The 22,515-nt window shown below is 44.3% G+C and overlaps 1 protein-coding gene across 2 annotated transcripts; it reads right to left on the bottom strand.

Annotated features, from left to right (window-relative positions):
- Window positions 1–6,515: 6,515 nt before the first annotated feature.
- On the bottom strand, window positions 6,516–22,287 carry TRIM14 (tripartite motif containing 14). Of its 2 annotated transcripts, XM_075740469.1 has the most exons (6): window positions 21,621–22,027; window positions 16,181–16,276; window positions 15,043–15,276; window positions 13,787–13,949; window positions 12,447–12,539; window positions 6,516–7,827 (listed from the first exon to the last, which is right to left on the bottom strand). In XM_075740469.1, exons 1-6 carry the CDS (start codon window positions 21,801–21,803, stop codon window positions 7,292–7,294), a joined length of 1,305 nt encoding a protein of 434 aa, XP_075596584.1. In that variant the 5' UTR covers window positions 21,804–22,027; the 3' UTR covers window positions 6,516–7,291. The 2 variants fall into 2 exon arrangements, with proteins under 2 accessions (XP_075596584.1, XP_075596583.1); XM_075740468.1 differs by lacking the exon at window positions 13,787–13,949 and having other exon boundaries at window positions 15,090–15,276; window positions 21,621–22,287.
- Window positions 22,288–22,515: the final 228 nt, after the last annotated feature.

The following is a 22,515-nucleotide window of genomic DNA, read 5'->3' as shown; positions in this document are numbered from 1 at the left end:
AGTATGCGGGGGAGACACCTTTCTTTATCTTCCCCTTCTCCTCCAGGCTAGTTACAACAGATCTTGAAAATATCAAATATTCTTGGGATGGCCAAACCAGCATGTTTCTATTGCTATGTATCCTGAATGTGGTTCAGGTCTTATTTGGAGTTAAACCACTGTTTTCTAATACCACCTAGAGATTAAGAGCAGTAACAAGCACTGTGGCTACTCAAACCCCAGCGACACTTAGTTATAGAACTACTGAGCAGCTCAACTTTTCATGGTAGGATTGAGGCCTGAAAGCATAAACTTTTGGGGCAAAAAAAATGTATGTTTTTATGGGACGTGGAATAGAGTGACACAAGTCTTGACTGTCAGTTGCTCTTGAAGGCCCTAGGTCTGTATAGCAAGAATGGAAAAAGGAAAAAAAATAACCCTTAGATATTGTAATAGTAGTTGCTCATTTCTGGCCAGTATTTCCAACTGTTGGAAGAATCTTTGACTCTGTTGGCAGTACAGGAGACACTCCAGAAGATACAGGTGATTAAGCCAAAACTGCTTAGGATGCTATGCCAGCGTTAAATCCATGTGGAAGGCAAGGAGCAAAATAGGGTGTCTGGAGAGAGAGAGCTTGCATTCATGCAAATGGGGTAGGTTAGTAGGTTAGTGACTTTTTTCCTAGAGCACTGGAACTCTTCCTGTGTGCTTTTCCATTCCTGCCTTAGATCAGCAACACTCTGTGTGTGCTAGAAGGGGAATTATTCCCTCTTATACACCTGTGCAAAAAACTAAGACTGGGGCCAGGACTTTCTGCATAGCCAATTGCACTTCTGTCCTGCAGTCTTCTTACTGTATCTGAAGTGTTAAACCTAGTCCCATTGAGCTGTAAGATTGTTGTAAACTTCACTACATTTGGGAAGAAGCATGACTGTATTTCTGATGCGTTGCTGAAGAATATATAAACTGGAAACAATTCCTTTAAAATTCACAGAAGCAGAAAAGCTCTGGAAGAGTTGAATCTTTGTTGCATCATGTTTTACTAGATTTCTTTTCTAAGAACTGGAATGGAAAGTCTCTTTTTTGGTGAGGATGAAAGAAATCAAAGTGTTCAAAAGAAAACCTGAAATGTTTGATCTTTGCTGGGTGGCTCAACTGGTGTAGGTAAAATTGGCTGCCTGTCAGGGTTTATTCTGCTGCCATGCAGTGTTAACTAGTAAGCTGTGCTAGCTAATACGTGTAATGTGCTTGCTAGCAAGGAAAGGGTTACAACTTTGACTTGGGGGGGGGGGGATTTTTTTTTTTTTTTTTGTCAGAATGAATAGGAAAAGAAGAGGCATACAAGGCTGCAATGAGCCACTCTTGTTCTTGGGGCTTTGCATAGTTTAATTCTTGTTCTGTCAGATTTGAGGCCAGGGCTAAAGGCTGGGTGTCCCACATACCAAATGACTTAAAGCTGAGGTGGTGTCTCTCTGTCTGTTCTGATGGAGTTCCTCCACTTTAAATAAAGCATTAGTCATCTAATTGGTGAGCGAGCGAATCTAATAGCAGGAATTTGACTGCAGGATCTTACTCCTTCCCAGAGCCACATGCACTCAGTCCTGCTCCATGCTGAGATCAGTGAAGTGCAAGAGGAATTACTGAAAGCAAAACCTTTCTGCCTTCCAGAATTATATGCAGTTCTGAAAAGCCAGCAGTACTCTGAATTTTAGATTCAAGATGAGTTTGTAACATCAGCTATTACCAAATCCATCTTTTACTTGTGAAACAAATGTGTTTGATCTGTAATTTAATGAAAGATAAACACACAACTCCTTACTCCTGTAATTTATTTTTTTATTAAAGCCAAAAATTGAAATAATGTGTGTCATAGGCTAGGCTGTGAAATCCGTGCTTATGAGTAGCCTTTAGGTTTAATGTTTGTGACATTTATTTAAAAAGAATTATTATGACACAACTTTACATTGGCAATTTATACATAAATTTTATTTAACCTGTTTTATTTTCCTCTTTCAAGCTGTGTATTTTTTCTGCATTTTGCAGTAGTTTTCTCACTCATCTTAGAATACAAATAAATGAGACTAAATCACTCTCTCTTATGAATAGGAGACATCCATACATGCTCCCACCTAAATGTGGGATACATTAGACAGTCCAATGTGGTGGACAGCAGTATTTACTCTCTTCCTTGAGTGCCGCAACAGCTGTGGACTCATATGGAAGGCATAGTCTCAAGTGGTTTCAACAGGTTTGGGAGATTGTATATAATTTCTCCCCAGAGGGGCTGACCTCCATAGGAAAAAGATAAATTAGGAAAGGTGCATCTTTCCTGGAATCACAGGTCCATTGCACTCTCATGCCGTCTAACTTGTAGTGTAGGTATGTTTTGTAACACACTGTGCACGCTTTTTTCCTGACACCAGATCAGGCACGTGGCTGGAACTGTGGCATCATTCTTCTTGCATGTTCTGCAACTGTCATCCCAAGAAGTGTGCTATGGTCTTACCTGGGTGGTTTGGGATAATATTCCTGAAAGAATCCCAAGTAGGGGAATCCGGAGAACGTTTCAGGGGAATTGAGGACCTGTTCACCCCAGGGGAACTGTTGGCAGAAAGAGTCTGTTTCTCATAGGTTCTTGAAAATTTCTGATACTAGAGAATGCAGCGTTGTTTCCTGTATTAACACTTTTGTCACATGTTACTGCCTATTATTCTAGTGGTAGATACAAGGATTAAGCCAAGTAATTTCTGTCCTTTGAAAGAAAGTCAGCAATGTGCTGCATCTCCATATGCTCTTAGGATAGACAGAAAGCCACATATATCAATCCTGGTGAAGCAGTAGCTACAATCGTAAAGAGCACAACAGAAAAATCTCACTTTTAAAGAGCTCAGCAGAAACATTTAATTCTCAATGTACTTTGAGAACTGACTGTATGGAGAGAGATTAAGATTGAGAGTAAAAGCCCTTCTTGCTTAACATAACTTGCCCACAATAGCTACAGTAGGAAAAGAAACCTTGTAGTGCTTTCTTCCAAAATTTTAAAATATGTTCCTAAGGCAGAAAAAGTCCTTATAATAGCTTTTACTAAGTGTTGTAATATCGAAGGTAACACAACCAAGTGATCAATCTGACCACAAAAAGTCTTTTTTTCCTTGGGAAAAAAAAAGAAGGTAAAATACAAGATTAATTTCTAATAGCCATATGTACACAAATACCATACTGGCTAATCTGCAGGCTGAAGTAACACGTGGGAGGAAGCAGCATGGCATATACTTTGTTGTGTTGTTTTGTGAAGGCAGGTGGAACTGCTTGAGAAGTGGATACTGAAACCTCTGAAGGTTGTTCAAGCCATTTTAAAAGAAAAATCTTGCAGAGGAAATAAAAATCTAAACTAAATTTAAAAAAAACACCCACACTTAGAAGACAACTCTAGAAAGGAAACAGGATGCCTATAGATGTGAGCAGTTACTGTTCCCAGAGGAAGAAATGAGTAGTTATCTTACACTATAAATCAGCCAAAACAAAAATGACAATTAACACATATACATGCCCTACTCCAACATTTAGTGTCACCAAACCATGTGACATCTTAAAAGGAAAAATTAAAAGTAGAGAATTGTGAGCCCAGATGTTTTTTTATACACACTTTCTTCTGACCCTACACATGTTGGTTTGTTGAGTTTCCCACAATGTTTTCTTTTACGCAGACCTTTTTTTAACAATTGGCAAAGATGATATTAACAAGTTCATAACAAACTGAACATTTTTCCAAATTTGCCAAGTATTTTACTCAACTATCACTTTTCCTCCGACTTGGCATCAAAGTAACCTAATTGAATGTCCTTCTAGTATGCAACTTGAAATATGTGGGTGAAAAAAGACTCATCCTTTGCATTAAATATTGCAACAATCTTATTCTGTAATTGTTATATAAATCTAGGGGGGGAAAGCTTTGATTTGTATATTATGTCACGTTTCCCTTGTGATCCTAGAGATGAATTTCCAAAGTTTGAATTAAGAATATAAAGAATTGTACTGAAACATTATGATCAGAATATGAAGAATTGTAATTACAACCCACTTCTGAAGTGTATACGTGTTTTGCGTTTACTTTTGTCATGGTTTGACCCAGCAGGCAGCTAAAACCACCACACAACCATTTGCTCACTCCACCAACTGACCCCATTTAGACAGGGGAGACAACTGGGGGCAATATAGCACTGGCCACTTTTCTCATTGTTAAAGAAAATCTACCAGACATGAGTTACCCTAGGTTTGCTTTATTGCAGCGCTGGATGCATGGGGGAAACAGCTTCACCAAACGTGCATACAGGTGATTACCAACACACAGGTTATATAGAATCAAAATATACATATTCATTATTTTTCCAAGAAAAGGCAGTCTTATGCTAATCATTTCTTAGAATCCATTTCCATAGTCTCCTCCCCATCACGCATGCTCAGTGATTTGAGTCGGTGGTCCTCAGGGGTCTCTGGTGATCATCAGTGGTCTTGCACCTGTGTCTGCTGGATGACCTTCTTCTTCCAGGCATGGGCAGTATCCTCACTGTGGATACACCTGTCCATAACAACTTACTTCATAAGATTAATATTCCCAGGCCTATTGTCCGGTTGGGTAGGGACTGTACAAGGAATGTAGCAGCACTGTACATTGCCATGGTCAGTCAGCTTCATTACCTTGATTAGAAACCCCTTTCCCATGATTATAGGCTTTAAAACAGTTCTAGGCCTTAAGCAGCTTTCTAGTTAACATAAGTTTTCTTATAGCTAAGCTTCTATATTTTTTACACTCATTCAGCCATGTCTAAAGCCAGATGGATGGCTTTCACTTCTGCAAACTGGCAAAATGGTGGTGCTGTGTTTCCACCTGTGGGACAGTCAGTTCCAGGGGTACTGGATGCCCCTCCAAGTGAAAGCAAACTGTGGCCTGCACTCTGCTGCCAAAGGGATCAAGCAAAACGCTGTATCAATTGTGGCGTGCCGCTTGGCTGCCCTTTACTCCAGTTGGTATTGAAATTCCAGCATGTCCAGCATGGCAGCACTCGTTGGTGGCGTGACTTCATTCAGGCCACGATAGTCTACTTACTGTCAGTCTCCACTCTCTATTGACTTTCACACTGGCCATATGGGACTGTTAAAGGGTGAGTGAGTTCTGCTGCTCACTCCTTGTTTATCATCGCCTTGTCCATGCCCCCTTCCCTGGACACAGATCCCAGCTGCTTGGCCTCCCTAACTTCTAATTCCAGGCTACTGTTCCCATCATCCCAGCATCAGAGCAGCCAGCTAACAACGTGCTCGGCTGGATGGTGGCTGCATCCATCTTTTCGCGTACGTTGCAGCTCACTCAGGGACAGGGATCGGGTGATTGCCTCTGCTTCTGCCTCTTCCTCCTGTTCTCATGATGGTTCTGGTTCATCATCATCCCTTACTAAGCAAACTGATTTGTTGGTGTATTTACTTCTTCTTCTGTATAGGGGCAACTGACACTGGCAGAGGTTCGTTTTCTGGTTCAGCTGCAGTGCTTGTCACTGGGGTTTGAGTAGCGTCAGTGCCCGTTGCTGGGGCTGGAGTAGCCGCAGTGCCTGTCGTTCTGTTTTCCCTCTCTTTCCCCCGATGGTGCTGCCTACTATCGAGCAGTGTTTGGTAGATGCTGGCCAGGGCCCAGCACAGTGTGGTAAGTTGTGCCTCTCTGGAATAGCCACAGCATTTTCCTTTCAAATACTCTATCACTTTATCAGGGTCCTGTAGTTGTTTGGGGGTGACATTACAAACCATTGGAGGTGAGATGGTCTCTAGATACCTGCCCATATTCTCCCACATGCCATGCCACCTGTGACTACTCAGCCTTGGGGCAGATCCCTGGGTGGTATTTTTAAAACAATACCACAAACAAGACCTGAAACACATTTGGGAGACATAGCAGTAGGAGCATGCTGGCTTGAACATCTCAAGGACATTCAAAATTCTCAAAAACTGTTGAAACCAGCCTGAAGGGAGAAGGGGAGGTAAAAGAGCAGGAGAAAGCGGTATCCTCCCCTGTCTTCCCCATAGATTGGGTGCAATTATTAATCAGTTCTGAGATGTTGTCCAAGGTATGGGCATGACAGCAATGCCACATACAAATACCAGCTTAACCTCATGACCATTGATGTTGTCATAAGTTGGTATTACACGGTACAGCAAACTGAGAATCCTGCTCCCTCTCCCAGAGGTGATGAACAGCGCCGCAGAGAATACGTGCAGCAACTATGGGTTTACATGTGAACAAACAAAACACCGTTGTGACCAGCAACTATTTAACTGATATAATAAACATGTACGCGTATTACAAATTTGTTGTAAGATGCTCTGGTTGGATCTGTTGTTTTCTCAACCCTTCGTGCCCCATGTTGGGCACCAAAAAGGACTGTTGTGGTTTAGCTCCAGCCGGCAGCTGAGCACCATGCAGCTGCTTGCTCATCCCTTCCCCCCAGCGGGATGGGGAGGAGAACAGGAAGAAGGTGGTACAACTCGTGTTTTGGGACAAGGATTGTTTATTAGGACAGCAAAGGGAGAGGAAAATAATAATAACAGTAGATAATAATAACAGAATACAGAAAATGGGTGATACACAATGCAATTTGCTGACTGGATGACAAACACTCAGCCCTTCCCAGAGCTGCCACTCCTCCCCAGCCAGCCCCCTTTATATGGTGCACATGTAATATGGTATGGAGTACCCCTTTGGCTAGTTTGAGTCAGCTATCCTGGCTGTGTCCCCTCCCAACTTCTTGTGAAAATTACCCTAGCCAGAAACCGGGACAATACCTAAGTATGAACTAATTCATTTAGTGCATTTATTACCCAAATCTGACCGTGTCAACTATAACACTACGCAATATAAGAACTTGAAGCTTGAACCAAACTAAACCTACTACCATACACAATTACAGCCTCTCCAGGCATATGAGAGGAGAGAGTTTATAAAAAAGATGGCAGTATCCAGGTTCAAATCTGATTTGTAATGGGCTTCGTTCAACAAGACTTTTTCCACTTTTCAAGTTGAAAAAAAGTATATACTATATATGGCACTTTAGGTCGTACATTAACATCATTGATAAAAGCCAGACCACCTTCCCCGACTGAAAAATGGATATACATTAAAAATTACAGTTGGTTTTCTTGAACTTAACTGTTTCCTTCTGAAAGCATCACAGTTACAACTTTCATATAACAGAGATTCATTCATGTAGCTCATTGCCAAAGTGAATTTCATAGGAAAAGCATAGTAGGTTTTATTTTGCTTCATTCCTTATGTTAGTTTGCATATTCCAATGGCGCCTTCCCAGAGCCTCAGGGCTGGGTAAACTGGTTCTGTGAACTTGCAGCGGAAGGTGTGCAAATGAGCCATGCCATCAGTAACATTGTAGAATGAAAGGATTCCTGCTTCATAATCCAGAAAAATGCCAATGCGATCAGGATCATCTTCTAGCTGGATAGGGATTCTCTCCCTTTTGTGAAATGCCCAGCATTCAAAACCAAACTTCTTAAGGCACCACGATGCTCTATTCCAGCCCAGTCGACACATTTCAGAGTCTCCTTTCCTGCCAATGGAAGGGTAGGCTATGCCAATCCACCATCCTACTCCAGCATGAAGCAGGTCCACTTCCCAGTAATGACTCCCAGAGAGGAATGCATCTCTGCTTAGCACTTGCCATAATTTATCGAATCTCTGGGGACCACAGGGGTAAAATATCCTCCTCCAATTACAGCTTACTACAAGACGGTCATCAGACAACTTTAGCCTTGGGTGAAGGCTGTCATACTCCCAGGTTGGTGATCTTGCATCTGCAGTCAAAACCATAAAAACACTTACTATATTTATCATGAGTCTTGAAAGAAGCCTGTTATAAAAACAAAACTGCAAAGGAGCCCCAGCTGGCAGCGTCTTGGAACATGCAGTTTTGCAAGGAAAAACCTGACATTTTTAATAGAAAGCACCACGATTTATATGGACCAATGCTTTAAAGTTGCATAGGTTTTAAAGCAAGTCAGTATGTAAGTCACTATATGCATGGTTCACAAATGAGAAGATGAATACAGCTAGGCAGGGAACAAACACTAAGAGCTTTTGCTTTAAGCAGAATAGTTGGAGACCTCTAGGCACATTACAGCCTAAGGGGTTTAGAGAGCACTGGAGCATAAAGTTCTTGGGCTGGGAGATCCCATCCCACCAAAATCCCATTTGAAGATGCACTAGGAGTCTGTTTCTCACAGAGTCACCACAGCTCTTAGCAGCAGAATTGTGTGTATTGCGAAGGAACAACTTACCAGCTCCCGGAGGATTTAGAGTAGTTCACCTAACCTGACATTTAGAAAATAAAAATCACAGTCTGAAACTACACCCCAGAAATCACTGTCTTGTTTGGCAGCACTTTGGAATATTTTTACTATGAAGCAGCTGTCACAGGACTGGAAATCAAAAAGCCAGGAATAAAAAAATCTATAATCAAATTAAACAAGTTTGAAATTACTCAATCACACAGGACAGGTCAAAAAGCTATAGGATTTTTAAGGTGAGATTTTTCTCTGAAGATATTGTCCTACAACTTCAATATTGAATTGCTGCATGTCTTACAAAAGTTTTCATAATATACTCTATCTCAGTAATTTAATGTGTTAGCATGCGTTTTCTGATTCCATGTTCTAGAAATAACCAAGATACTCCCTTTAAAAACAGGGTCTGGCATTCTTAAACAAACCCTTTTACTCCTTCTGTCAAGCCTGATAAAACCAGTGTGTATTGGGTCTGGCTGAGGTGGAGTTAATTCTCCCCACAGCAGCCCTCATGGTGCTGTGCTGTGTATTGGTAGCTAGCGAACTGTTATTAACACACCAGTGTTTTGGCTACTACTGAGCAGTGCCAGCACACATCAAGGCTGTCCCTCCAACATTTCTTTTTCCCCAGCAGCAGGCTGGGGGGGGCAAGATCTTGGGAGGGGACACAGCTAGGACAGCTGACCCAAACTGACCAAAGGGATATTCCATACCATATGACGTCTGCTCAGCAATAAGAAACTGAGAATAGGGGGAGGAACAGGGTGGGGGGCAGTCGTTTTTTTTACAATGTTTGTCTTCCAGAGTAAGGGGCATGCATACTGAAGCCCTACTTCCCAGGAAGTGGCAGGACATCGCCTGATGATGGGAAGTAGAGAATAATCTTTGCTTTTTGCTTTGCTTCCGCACACAGCTTTTTGCTTTAGCTACATTAAACTGCTTTTATCTCGACCCACGAGTTTGGGGTTGGTTTTTTTCCATCTTCCTTTCTCCCCTCCCTGCCTTGCTGAGGAGGTGAGTGATAGAGCGGCGCACAACACCTGTAATATGCCAGCAGTATTAATTAGTAATATTAATGAGCTTACATAAGGGTGAACAAGGACCTTAGGAGCCTGCATAATGAAACCATCCATGTCAAAACCAGGTAGAGAGAGAGATGTATTCTCCCATCATCTCCACAAGATAGCTCCCCCAGCACAGCAATAACATCGATGCCAGGGCCATGCACATAACCATTGTTTGTTACTAGCATGCTCCCAAGTTCCTTCATCCTCCTCACAAAATAGCTCCCCCAGCACAGAAAGACCGTCAACACCAGGCCAAAGCACAGAGCAGCCATTGTTTGTATCAGCATGTTCCTAAGTTTAGCAAAATAGAGATAAGCAGCACAGCTAACAAACCCCGTGACCTGCACAGGAGCTTGCAACTTAATAACTACTATAGCTGTAGCACCCTTAATACTAAACTGCCTTGTGGAGCCCCACATTGGGCACCAAAAAGGACTGTGGTGGGTTGACCCTGGCTGAGGGCCAGGTGCCCACCAGAGCCGCTCTATCACTCACCTCCTCAGCAAGGCAGGGAGGGGAGAAAGGAAGATGGAAAAAAACCAACCCCAAACTCGTGGGTCGAGATAAAAGCAGTTTAATGTCGCTAAAGCAAAAAGCCGTGCGCGGAAGCAAAGCAAAAAGCAAAGATTATTCTCTACTTCCCATCATCAGGCGATGTCCTGCCACTTCCTGGGAAGTAGGGCTTCAGTATGCATGCCCCTTACTCTGGAAGACAAACATTGTAAAAAAAAAAAAAAAACAATGACTGCCCCCCACCCTGTTCCTCCCCCTATTCTCAGCTTCTTATTGCTGAGCAGATGTCACATGGTATGGAATATCCCTTTGGTCAGTTTGGGTCAGCTGTCCTAGCTGTGTCCCCTCCCAAGATCTTGCCCCCCCCCAGCCTGCTGCTGGGGAAAAAGAAATGTTGAAGAGACAGCCTTGATGTGTGCTGGCACTGCTCAGTAGTAGCCAAAACACTGGTGTGTTAATAACAGTTCGCTAGCTACCAATACACAGCACAGCACCATGAGGGCTGCTGTGGGGAGAATTAACTCCACCTCAGCCAGACCCAATACACAGTGTCAGAGTTGGGTACCTAAAAGAACAAACATTGTCATGAATTATGGTACTGTCTGGAGTACTGGCATTAAGATGTAAACTTAACTTGTATCTTTAAACTTTCCAAATAACAAGCACATCTATTTTTTTCTTGTAAGTGAAGAAAAGAATATAACAATACATCTGGGTGAGAACTGAATAGAAAGATAGTTGCAATGAAAACTGGCTGAGTCATATTTCACTCAGTTCACAGCTGGTTTTTTGACAGAATATGATTTTAATCTTAGTCTAGATAAACTTTGAAGCTTAGATTTTCAAATGCCAGACGACAAATACCTTTAATATCCTGGAGCTGCTTTTCAGAGTAAATTTCTTTTTAAATTAAAGTTAGGGAAACAAGTGTTGATAATATCTTAAAATCCAGACTGCTTTGACTTCTCTGCAGTGTTGGGTATCTGAACTACATGTTTGAACCTGTGTTCTCATAATCTTTCACTGTGGTTTACAGGCAGCATAGTACTAAATAAACACAAAACAGGCAGCAACAGACCCATTCAAACAAGAACTTCAGTATTTTCCTTGCTCTTTGCTGTTGAACTTAAAAATGGTAAGTAATTATACAGCAGGTTACTGGATGAGTGAAATCTGTCTTTGCAACAGAATTAATCTGTGGTTCACTTGACTTTGTTGCTATTTCCTCTCCTGCGTTCTCACATAGAACCCTCTCCCATTAAATACATCTAGCCTGGGCTAGCTGGCATATTCCATAATCTAAAGCCCAGAAACTATTTTCATTCTGGCTGGAATCCTCCCTTCTGCCATCAGAGCAATGCAGAAACCACTCCACTCCATTCTCTGTTGGTCCTCTGTTACTCTCCCACAATTTCCTGCCACAAGCAGGGAAGGCTAAGTAAGGTCTCCCACAATTCACTGTTAAAGAGCACAGACATCTCACATCAACTGAGGGTCCATTCACCGCACAGTTAATTGCAACAAAGACTTACCCTCTACACTTATCTGTAATGTTTCAGAAAATAAAGTAGTACATGTGTTATGACTGCAAGATACAGCTGGACCCCAAATTTCCTTCTTTCCTCGCTGCGGCCCCTAAAATCAGTTACGTTTAAAATACATGAACCAGTGATGCACCATTATTAGTTGAGCCTTACTAACAGATCACTCACTGACACACAGAGCCTCATTAACAGCTCATCTTCATCTCAGTACCAGAAACAGAGCAGTTGCTTCGTTTGAGGCAAAGACATGTGGAAAGAGTTGCTGATGTGTGACATTTCATGTGGCTTGGGGCCTGCAGCAAATGAGGGCTGTAGCTGTTTTTAATCTCAAAGCAGTAACATTCCCTATTACCGTGGTACTTGGGGCAAAGGCCTGTTGTAAGAGAAGGTCTGTTTTCTGGCCTGGATCCAGCCCAATGGAGGCTGGACTGTGGCCAAGTGGACACGACTTCTGGCTGTTATTCAGTAGGGAGGGCAAGAGAGAGTACTGTGCTGGTAGAGTGGGTTACATGCTGTCCCTGCACCTCCAAGTTAGTGTGTTCCAAGAGGAGTATTTTTCATTCTATAAAAAAAAAATGTCCATGAGATTCCCAGCAAAGAATTGTAAAACAATACATTGTACATCTTTCCTACCAACACCAGAAAAAAAGACCACCTCTAGATTGACCCTTAACACATTACATGATGGACATATAATTAAAGACAGAGCACACTGGAGAATTGAAAATTCTTCAAAAATTGTATTAGCCACTAGCTGATTCACACACCGTCAGTTCTGAATAAAAACAAATGATCAAGATTTCACAGATAGAAAGTAAAATTTCTTTCCCAACCTGAAGCATGAAAAAGGATAATGACTTTCAGGCAGTGCCAAGCACTTGTTCCTCACAATCACTGTAATCATCAGAACCCTTTGAAGATAGTGTGAGGACACATTCTTTGACTGTGTCAGTGATTGAGCTGTAAGTGTTCGGGGTGCTTCTAAGTTTTGTTCAATCATACTTACGTTTTAAGAAAAGCAGCCGATCAACAGGAGACAGGGTTTTCAACACTGTTCCAGGATCCCTCTTTGCAGTGGCAGTAAGGCTACTGAAAACATCTGGGCAGAGAAGAAAAGGGACAATTTAGGGAGTCTGCCAGTGGAAGAACATGGTTGTACTGTAAAGAAGATTTTAAAAATAAAACACCGTGGGCAATTTTGCTGGACAGGGCATTTAGGTTTTGCCTCTTTGGTGTGAATTCCACCCATCTCCTGGGGAAGGTCATACTGTCACACTCCATTTTTCAATTTCATAGGACAAAGTGAGTTACTTTTGCTGGGGAAGGGCTACTCACTCTATGCTTTTGACCTTACGGTTTTTGGATAGCATGGAGATGATGGATCCCAGTGTTGAAAGGAGCTACACAATCAAGCACAACCTCAAGTAAGTACCTCCCATTCCTCAATAAGCACCCCTCTACCAGATGAGAACAAAATCAGGCAGCTGAAGACAACTGCAGATGCTAGCTACAGAGAACCTGCATGGTACTGTCTAGCAATTATCCACACATCCAGCAGTGTCCTTTCAGATCTGGTCTAACCATCTTCCCCAGCACCCTGCTGTTCTTGGTGGCAACTCTCAGAAAACAGATTATTAAAAGGTAGCTGGGTCAAATGTGATGGCCGGTGTTGCACTGCTTACCTGTAACTCAACAAGCATCAGGGTTTCTCTATGGTTATTTGGCTTTGTGGCTCTGTATTATTTCCTATTAGGAAACTCCTTGCCTTAATTATGCCAAAGGTCACTTAAGGATGAAATACCAGGTCAAACAAAAAAGGAGCTCTAAGCAGAACATGTTAACCCACCTTTACAGTACCAAAAAACAGAGAATTTTTCAGACTGCCTGAGACAGAAAGATCACCAGGTACATTGATGAGAAAAAGCTTTCAAATTTTACAGGTACCTGATGTTCCACGCCTGCCTTTCAGAGCACTTACACCCAGCAGTGACAGAAAGGAGAGAACAGCTACGTTGTGTAGGTGTGATGGTCTAACGATATAAGCAAGATAAGCTCTGCAAGCAGAAGTAAGCTGTATTGAAATAACTGATAGAGCTGGAAAAAAGCATCAGACAAACTTTGAGGCAAAAAGACCATCTTCAGAGTTAAAAGACAAATCTCTTATGTTCCCAAATCACCACTGCTATAGCAACATTGTACCAATGCTGTCAGAGAACAGTACCCATGCCAGAAAAGCTGCTGTTTTCTCCAGTTGATTTGGTAAAAAGTCTTGCTCCTACTTACAGATCACACATTATTTAAAAGGAGAGCAAGAGAAAGCAAAATTCACAGCACTCCCCCAGGTACCTTTTTTAAGCCGCACTTCTAGTGGTTTCTGTAGAATGGACTGAAGAACTGTCACAAAGTGCTTATAATGGTTAAGTATGTGTTCAAACGAGAGAGGTATCGGATGCCACTGTTCTAACAGGTGCATGGACTCCTGCATTTCCTTCTTGATTTCTGTGTACTTCTGAGGGCAGAAAGCCAAACTATGCAATTAGTAGAGACAGTGACATGAATGGACTCTTCCCTCCCAGATCCCACACACCAGAAAACAAGGAGAGCTTCATCACTAGGTATACATATGGGCCATAACAGGCAAGTCTTGCTGTGTTCAGCCTACCTATTAGCTCATTAGCCTGCCCATTAGCTCCTCCTGCCAGTGGAGCCAGGGGCTACCCCAGAGATAGAGAACCCAGCAGTCACAGCTAAAACAGGGGTCTCCAGGATACTCCAAGATGAGAATGAGTTTATCCTGGTTAGGACCCTTTGTGGGAAATCTCAACAATGGGAAAATTAAACCACTAAGTTTTAAAAGCAATCTAAAGAATAAAACCCAACCTCCTCCACAAAACAAATCTCTCCAGAACAATGAAGAGCAGCTTCCCATGTGGAGGTATGTTGCTAGCACACACAGCAGAATGCCAGGGCCATTATCCTTCACAACAATGCAACATTGCAAGGATGTAAAAACGCATCACAGGCCTTCCCATTTTGAATGGCATCCTTTGGCTTGTGTCAGGGCATAAGCACATGGCAAAACACCATTCCCAGGGAAGGTGAAGAAGAATATGGCGAAGAATATGAAGAAGGTGAAGAGAGGCTGACATTTATCTGTACGCAACAATAAAAACACTTCCCCTTCCAGTAACACCATGGCTATTGCTCAGTCATTAGGATCTCTTGTGATTAAAGAAATGAGACAATTTTGCCTTCCTTCTAAGGTTCCCAAGAGGGCTGCCTTTCCTCAGACCTTCATATTACACTGCACAAGGGAAGACCTGACACAGCATTTGTCTTCAAGATGAAGAGACACGCATAATTCTGTTCCATGTATGCTTAAAATTAATTTCATACAGATCTGAAATCCGTACTGTAGCAGAACACCTTACAGCTCAAAAATCAGGAACCAAACTGGTTCACCAAAATACCAACAAAAAGATTAAAAAGCAGTGAGAAAGATGCTGCTTACATACATAAGGATCTGCAGAAGAGACCACTAGAGCAGTTTACCAGGGACTATGAGGACAAGAAAGAGTTAGAAAGAGACCGTACAATACCACCTCCAGCAACTCAACAGGATCACTGTACTGTTGTATTTGTCTGATACGATGTGACAAGGTTTCCATGGCTGCAAGCTTTTCCTGGCAGGACTCCAACTGCTGATCATGTGCTTCAAGGGCTTGCTGAGCCTTTTCATCAATGAAATTTTTTGCCAGACGCTCCTCTTCCCGAAGTAGCAACTGGAGCTCAGTCACTCTGTCTGACAGCTGCTTTTTGCTAATAATGGCATGTGCCTACAGATTAAGCAGAAGAGTGTCATCCCCCCATAGTCAACAGACCATTAAAATGTCAGGCATTTCTCTCCCAGGCTTTCAATGTTACATTTTGGTTGAATTTTACTGATTTGCTGCATCTCTTCAGAAATCGGTGTTTACCCCTTAAAGAGTGCAGCAGGATTTACCTGATGATGTCCTGGACGAAAAAGCTTGAGGGCAGGTTGCAAGATGCTTATTTACGCAGAAAACGCTATTTTCAGCTGGAGTGTAACAGGGTCAGGTACTAACTGCTACAAGCAGCAGAGCTGGTCCTTTGGTAGCAGGACTTTGCCTCCTTTTAAAGCAAGCTAGGGACAGGAAGCTGCTAGGAAACGAAGGCCTCCAAAATGAAGTGACATCAAACTGCAGTGTCCCAAACCTCTACAGAGCTCCCTCCAGCTCTTACTGACATTTCTGTAACAGAGATGCTTAGAGATGCTCCTTAGAGCAAAAATGATTTCATGGTCTATAAATGAGGTGGAGCTTAGCATGCATTCCCATTCTTAAGACAGAATCAATAGAGCTCTTCCTATGTTTACTTAACTCTGAAGTCAGATTATTCAATAATGCAGTTCAGTGCAATGCAACATGCATCAGTGAAGCCAGAATAACATATGCTGCTGGAGCTATTTGCTATTCCTCTGCACAAAAATTTCAACATTGTTCTTTCAGAGATGTTCAGCTGATCAGGGAGTGAGGGCCAGGCCTTTGGAGACTCTTTCCCTCTTCTCTCCCTTTGATAGTAATATGTTGTGATGGATACAGGGAATACACTCTTATCCTGAGAAGCAATAGCTGCCTCAGTCTTTGAATAGCTACACGGAAAGTAAAATGTCTCTCCTTGGAAAATGACCATCCAGTGAAGAAGCAAATCATGTTTTACCTTCAGATCATTAGCAGCCTGCTCTATGCTCCTTCTGTTACCAGCTTCTTGCTCTTTTCTCTCTTCTAGATCCTTCAAACACAATGCCATGAGTTCCTATACAGCAATGAAACAAAATAAACCACAGTTTTGTAAAAACATCTGCAAAAAACAGAAATCAGTATCCAGCTTGCTTTCCATATAGGGGTGTATGTTACTGAAACATTCAGTTTATGAGGCTTATTAAGGCCAGTAGTGATGAAACATAAGGATTTCAACATTTCACCTGCTCCTGGTGGCTATACTGGTAAGATTAGGAGAGCTGTACAAATTAGTACCACCTTGACAATATTAGGGAAACCTATAGTGAAAAAAACCATTTTCATCTTTAAATCTATGGCATTATGCATTTCAAGACTACATGTTCATGCATTTAGCAGCTGAAGGGCAGCTAACCAAGTAATTTTATTCAAAGGATCAGTGGGAGGCTCTGTCTACAGTCAAAATCCAGTGAATATTCAGGATGCTTCCCAGTGTACCAAAAAGCAATCAGAAATTCCCCACTATCCCTACAGTGATGCTGTAGTCCAAATGCCTGCAACAACAAATATCAGCTTGGCTGGTAATCACGGTATCTGTGATACTTGTGGGGTATTCTGAGATGCACTGAGCAGCACAGCACACAGTTAATGTTGTGCTGTGTCTAGCCCCACAGTTTCTCACCCACAGCCCTCTGAAATTCATCCGTCCTTGGTGCAGCAGGTTGAACAGTCTTGGTGCACACAGTCATACATTTTTGTCATTAGTACCATGAAAGATCCAGGCAATGCAGCCTCATGCTCTCAGTGCACTACTGTATAACAGAGCCCCTCAGTAATCATAGAATCAGAAAATGGTTTGGCTTGGAAAGGATTGTAAAGATCATCTAGTTCCAGCCCCCTTGCCCCATCCAACCTGGCCTTAAACACTTGCAGGGAGGGGGCATCCACTCTGGGAAATCTGTTCTAGAGTCTCACCACCCTCATAGTGAAGAGTCTCTTCCTAATATCTAATCTAAATCTACTCTCTTTTAGTTTAAACCCATTAACCCTTGTCCTGTCACTACATTAACCCTTGTCCTGTCACTACACGCCCTTGTAAACAGTCCCTCTCCAGCTTTTTTGTAGGTTTCCTTATAGTGGGCAGCTATAAGGTCTCCCCAGGGCCTTCTCTTCTCTAGGTGAACAACCCCAACTCTCTCAGCCTGTCTTCAGAGGAGAGGTCTTCCAGCCCTCTGGGCATCTTTGTCACCCTCCTCTGGACTCACTCCAAGAGGTCCATGTCTTTCTTGTAATGGGGACCCCAGAGCTGGGCATAGTACTCCAGGTGGGGTGTCATGAGAGCAGAGTACAGGGGGAATATCACGTCCCTCGACCTGCTGCTCACACTTCTCTTGATGTAGCCCAGGACACGGTTGGCTTTCTGGGCTGCAAGCGCACACTGCCAGCTCATGTTGAGCTTCTCATACACCAGCACCCCCCAAATCCTTCTCCTCAGGGGCTGCTCTTAATCCATTATCCACCTAGCCTGTAGTGCTTGGTATTGCCCCAACCCATGTGCAGGACCTTGCACTTGGCCTTGTTGAACTTCATGTGGTTCACATGGGCCCACCTCCCAAGCCTGACAATGTCCCTCTGGATGGCATCCCTTCCCTCTGGCATGTCAACCACACCACACAATGTTGTTGGTAAACTTGCTGAGGGTGCACTCAATCCTACTGTCCATATTGCCAACAAAGATGTTAAACAGTGCCGGTCCCAGTCCTGACCCCTGAGGAATGCCACGCATCGCTGATCTCCACTTGGACATCAAACTGTTGACTGCGACTCTTTGAGCATGATCATCCAGCCAATTCCTTATCCACTGAGTGGTCTATCCATCGAATCCATGTCTCTCCAATTTAGACACAAGGATGTCGTACAGGACAGTGTCAAATGCTTTGCACAAGTCCAGGTAGATGACTTCAGTTACACTTCCCTCATCCACCAATGCTGTAACTCCATTGTAGATGGCCACCAAAATTGTCAGGCAGAATTTGCCCTTAGTGAAGCCGTGTTGGCTGTCAGCAGCACCTCCTTATTTTCCAGGTGCTTTAGCATAGTTTCCAGGAGGATCTGCTGCATGATCTAAATAATACCAGATAAGCTAGCTCCAGAGGTGTAGCTGTTATCAGTGTCCTGTTCTGCAGCTGGGATCCAGTGAAAAGCATCTGCACGCAGATGTACCAGCTTACTACAACATCCCCAGGTCAGCATGGCATTTAAACTCTGCATGGCTGACAAACTGAGCATAAGTGTTGTTTCATGGGCACCAGTTTGCATTTCTGGCATGTGCCTCCTTTGACAACACATGTAATTTTTTGTTTTATTACAGCAGAGTCTGAAGAAAATGGGCTCCCAGCAATAGCCAGAGACTCCACATTCAGCAGCCCCTTGGCACAGGCACACCCATGCAAGCGGATAAATGTTCTTGCACGGAGCAAGACACTCATGTTAAGCCATCCATGCCAGCCACAATTTTCCAGTCTCGTCCCTGAAGGACCAGAAGGGTTCTGCACCACCTGAAGATTCAGGAGTTCTACCAGGTATCAGCCTTCCTCCATTTATTCTGCAGCCTAGACCTCATTCCCTTCATCGAAGACTGACAAAGACCACAGAGCAAAAACCAATCTTCCTTCTCTGCTAGTAAAACACATCATGTCAGGCACTCACTGCTTCACAACAGTCATCATATGCAAATACTTATGCCAGCCGCAAACATTTCTGGTTAAGCTTTACTTTCTTTACAGAGGTAAATGAAAAAGCTGCTTCCTAAGAGCGGAGACACTGTGTCTGCAACACTGGCAGGCAACCCATGTCACTCACCCAGAGGAACCAACTCCAAAAACATTCCTTTAGGGATTACCTGGATGCTTCAACTCACTCAAGTAAAAACACTGTAAAAGCAAAGATTTCTGAGATGAGCTTTCTAGCTCCAGTCAGGCTCAGAGGACACATATCAGGTGCACAGCATGCTGATCCTATGTCCTGCATTCAGGAGCACATGGAATGTCCTTCCAGACGATTTTATACAACCTTAGATCCAGGGATGAACCAGTTGATGGACCTCGCACAATGGCTCTCATGTCTTCTTAGCATTCTCAGCTAGGATTTGCTAAAAGCACTGAGGAAAATTCTCACATGCTGCCTCGTTGATGTCACATCACAAGGGCTGCACAGAATAACTGCTCCCAGCAAACAAAATCACTAGCCAAATATCTCTTAGGCTATAACTACTTTTGACAGTTTGTGCCTTAAATCTGCGCAGCCCTACGCCAGTAGATGTCAGCAGAGACTTCCTAGGGACAGAGTGTCATGTGAGAACCCAAGTTTCTAATGTGCTTGTTTCCTGTTTTGGCACAAATAACTAGTTATCAACAGCACCTGCTCCACTGTGTGCAACAGACCCCCAGGAAACGGGCACAACTTGTCCCTTTGTGCACTTTACTCTGGCTCAAATCAGGTTGCTACAGTACAATACCTGCATCCACACATTGCCTGGGCATCATGAAGTGAATGCAAACACTGCAATGAGTTCCCAGCTGCAAGAGGGATGCTTTGGATGAAACCACACCAGCTGGCAGGAACAGTGCTCTGAGTTGCTCTGACATCTTCAGTGGTCTTTCCTCTGTGCTGCTGTTTTCCTGTGGCCTAGTATACTGCCTGCGCCCTGCCCTTATACTGCTCTCTAACATGAAGTGCAATAAAATGCCAGAAGAACTTGGCATGACCTGTGCATCTGCTGACATTCTGTGGGAACCAGGGAATTGCCCAGTAACATCGCTCCAAAATACCAGAGGAGTGGGAAGGAGCTCTCTGAAATTGTGGAGAAAAAAAGAAAAAGCTCCTGAACATCAAACCACTGTGTTCCTACTTTTTAAGCCTCCCAAGCTTAGCAACACAGCATGCAGACCTCAACAAGCCTGCCGGCAGGCTCTCTGGAGAAAAACAAAGCACAAGCAGGAAGTATTGGGCAAGCTTGCAAAGCCTCCTGGGGCTGCTCGATGGACAGCTAAACTGGAATGAATAAAAAAACTTAAGGAAGAACCCCTGTCCTGGTTGTGGCTGGGATGGAGTTCATTTTCCTCATAGCAGCTCATACAGTGCTGTGTTTTAGATGTGACTATACTATGAGTGCACAAGAGTTTGGGAGGGCACACAGCAGGCAGATGACCCGAACTAACCATATTCCCTGTCATACAATCTCATGCTCAGCAATAAAATGGAGGAGGGGGTTTAGGTGGGTTAGCCATCTTTTTGTTCAGGAACCGGTTTGGCATTCATCTACTCGTGGGAGGTGGTGATGACTGCCTTTGCATCACTTGTTTTGTTCTCTTTCTTGCTTCTTGCACTTCTCTTTTGCTTATTAAACTATTTTTACCTCAACCCACAGGTTTTCTTGGGGGTCTTCCTTTCCTCCTCCCCCGCCCCACTGGGCAAGGAAGGGGGAGTGAGCAGGTAGCTGTGTGGTACTTAGCTGCATACCAGGGTTAACCCACAACAACCCCTCCTTCCCATCCCCAAGGAGTTGTCAGAGAACAAGCTCTGTGCATGGGGACTCACTGTGGTCTAGCAAGCTACAGCAACAGAGGAAGGGGATAAACAGAAACAGCCCTTCCCCTTCCCATGTGGCACCAATGTTTCTGTGAAAAGTACTTCCAGCCTGGCAATGAAAACAAATGCCCCTGGGCAACCAAGCTCCCCACACAAGGACTGAGGAGGAAACGCTGCTGTGTGTGACCTGACAATCAATGTTACTTCCCCACTGTCCCTTCATTTCTACTCCTATTGCGTGTGCGTTTGGGGTGTGACTGGCTCTCTGCCTCTTATGCACAAACCATGTCTTTGAGCAGTGACAGCATGCTGACCCCTGTCCCTATGAGATTTACAAAACACTTGTCAAAGTACAGAAACTTTGTTTTGCTAGGCAGTACAGCTTACAAAACAGATGTGACAACAAAACCTGAGCTCCCCAATCTGTTCATAAGACAAGCAAAGCAAGGCTGAAGGCTGAAGATTCTCGGCCTACTGCCATCTAGTGCACTAATATGGCTGCCACCGTCTCAACCTGGAAAAAGAAAACCCCGCTGCACAAGTCGCAGAAACCAGGAAAAAAACCCGGCAAGACAGACAATCAAATCATTAAGATCTTTGCTTCAGCTCCGTGTCCTGTGGTGTCGTGTCGTGTGTGTCTGTGTGTCGTACCCCCCAGCTCCCACTCCCGTCCCCGCGCCCCGCTGGAGCTGGTCTCGCAGAAAAAGTCGCCGCCGCGACAAACACACAGCAAGGCTTGACTGCTCCGGACAGGCAGGGCTCCGCGGGATGCACAGGCCGGGCCGGGCATGTCTCGGCGACATCGCCCAGTGCCCATCCACAGCGCTCACCTGCTTATGGCCGACGGCGTGGGGCAGGAGTAGGGCGCGGTGTCCGCGGTGCGGGCCCAGGGCCGGGCAGAGGGCGCAGACGCAGAGCCCGCAATCCTCGCAGAACAGCTCCAGCGGCCGCCCCGCGTGGACGTCGCACACCCGCGTCCCCAGAGCCGGGGCCCACGGCTCCCCCTGCTCCATGGCGGCCGCAGCGCGGGATGCGAGGCGGGCGGGCGAGCGGGAGCGGCGAGGCGCGAGCAGGGCCGCCGCGAGCGCAGCGGGCGGGATGCCGCGCTTCGCCCGGCAAGCGGTGGGGCGGCGGGAGGCGTATCGTCCGCAGGCGTGCAGATGAGCTGCTGCCCGCGGCCGACGGCCTCGCCGGGCCTCTTGCCCTTCCAAGAGGGCGGGCGCGGCGGAGCGGGGCCGAGCCGCGTCACCCTTGGCCGGAGCTGCGCCCCACGGGAGCAGCGGCGCGTTGATTCTGCGGTCGGTGCGGGGCAGTAAATCTTGGCAAGGGCGGTCCTTGGCTTCCGGTGCTCATGGAGAAGCAAGAGGCAGTGCCATGGGAGCTGCACGGACGGGCAGCCGTCTTCGTCTGGTACCTGAGTTGGAAAATCGTTTTATGGAATTTCAGCTGCATCGATGAGGAGTGCCCGCAGTTTTATAGCTGAGCAAAACACTTAATCTGGTCCAAAAATGGAAAAATTCAGGGTATGCTTTTTTTTCCTATTTTTCATTTTGATTTTTGTCTTGTGTAGCATGTCATTTATAGAAATCAAAATAAAATGCTCACACTCTTACACAGTTTGCATACTTACTTACTTTCATTGGCTAAAACTTAGCTACATTGGGCCAAATTTATAAGGCTTTTTTATCTGCTTGTTTCTTTCTGTGAGGAAAAGCAATCCAGAAT

This window comes from Balearica regulorum, chromosome Z (assembly GCF_011004875.1).
Source record: "Balearica regulorum gibbericeps isolate bBalReg1 chromosome Z, bBalReg1.pri, whole genome shotgun sequence".
NCBI lineage: Eukaryota > Metazoa > Chordata > Aves > Gruiformes > Gruidae > Balearica > Balearica regulorum.
This window is presented reverse-complemented; position numbering and strand designations above follow the sequence as displayed.

Bases quoted from the DNA above. Each gene is read 5' to 3' on its own strand.
- TRIM14 (XM_075740469.1), bottom strand. From the start codon at position 21,803: ATGGAGCAGGGGGAGCCGTGGGCCCCGGCTCTGGGGACGCGGGTGTGC. The intron at 15,277-16,180 runs GTAAAACATGAT...CTTAATCTGTAG, and splicing joins AGGCTGCTAATGATCTGAAG to GCACATGCCATTATTAGCAA. The intron at 12,540-13,786 runs GTACCTGGGGGA...TTCTCTGCCCAG, and splicing joins AGAAGTGCGGCTTAAAAAAG to ATGTTTTCAGTAGCCTTACT.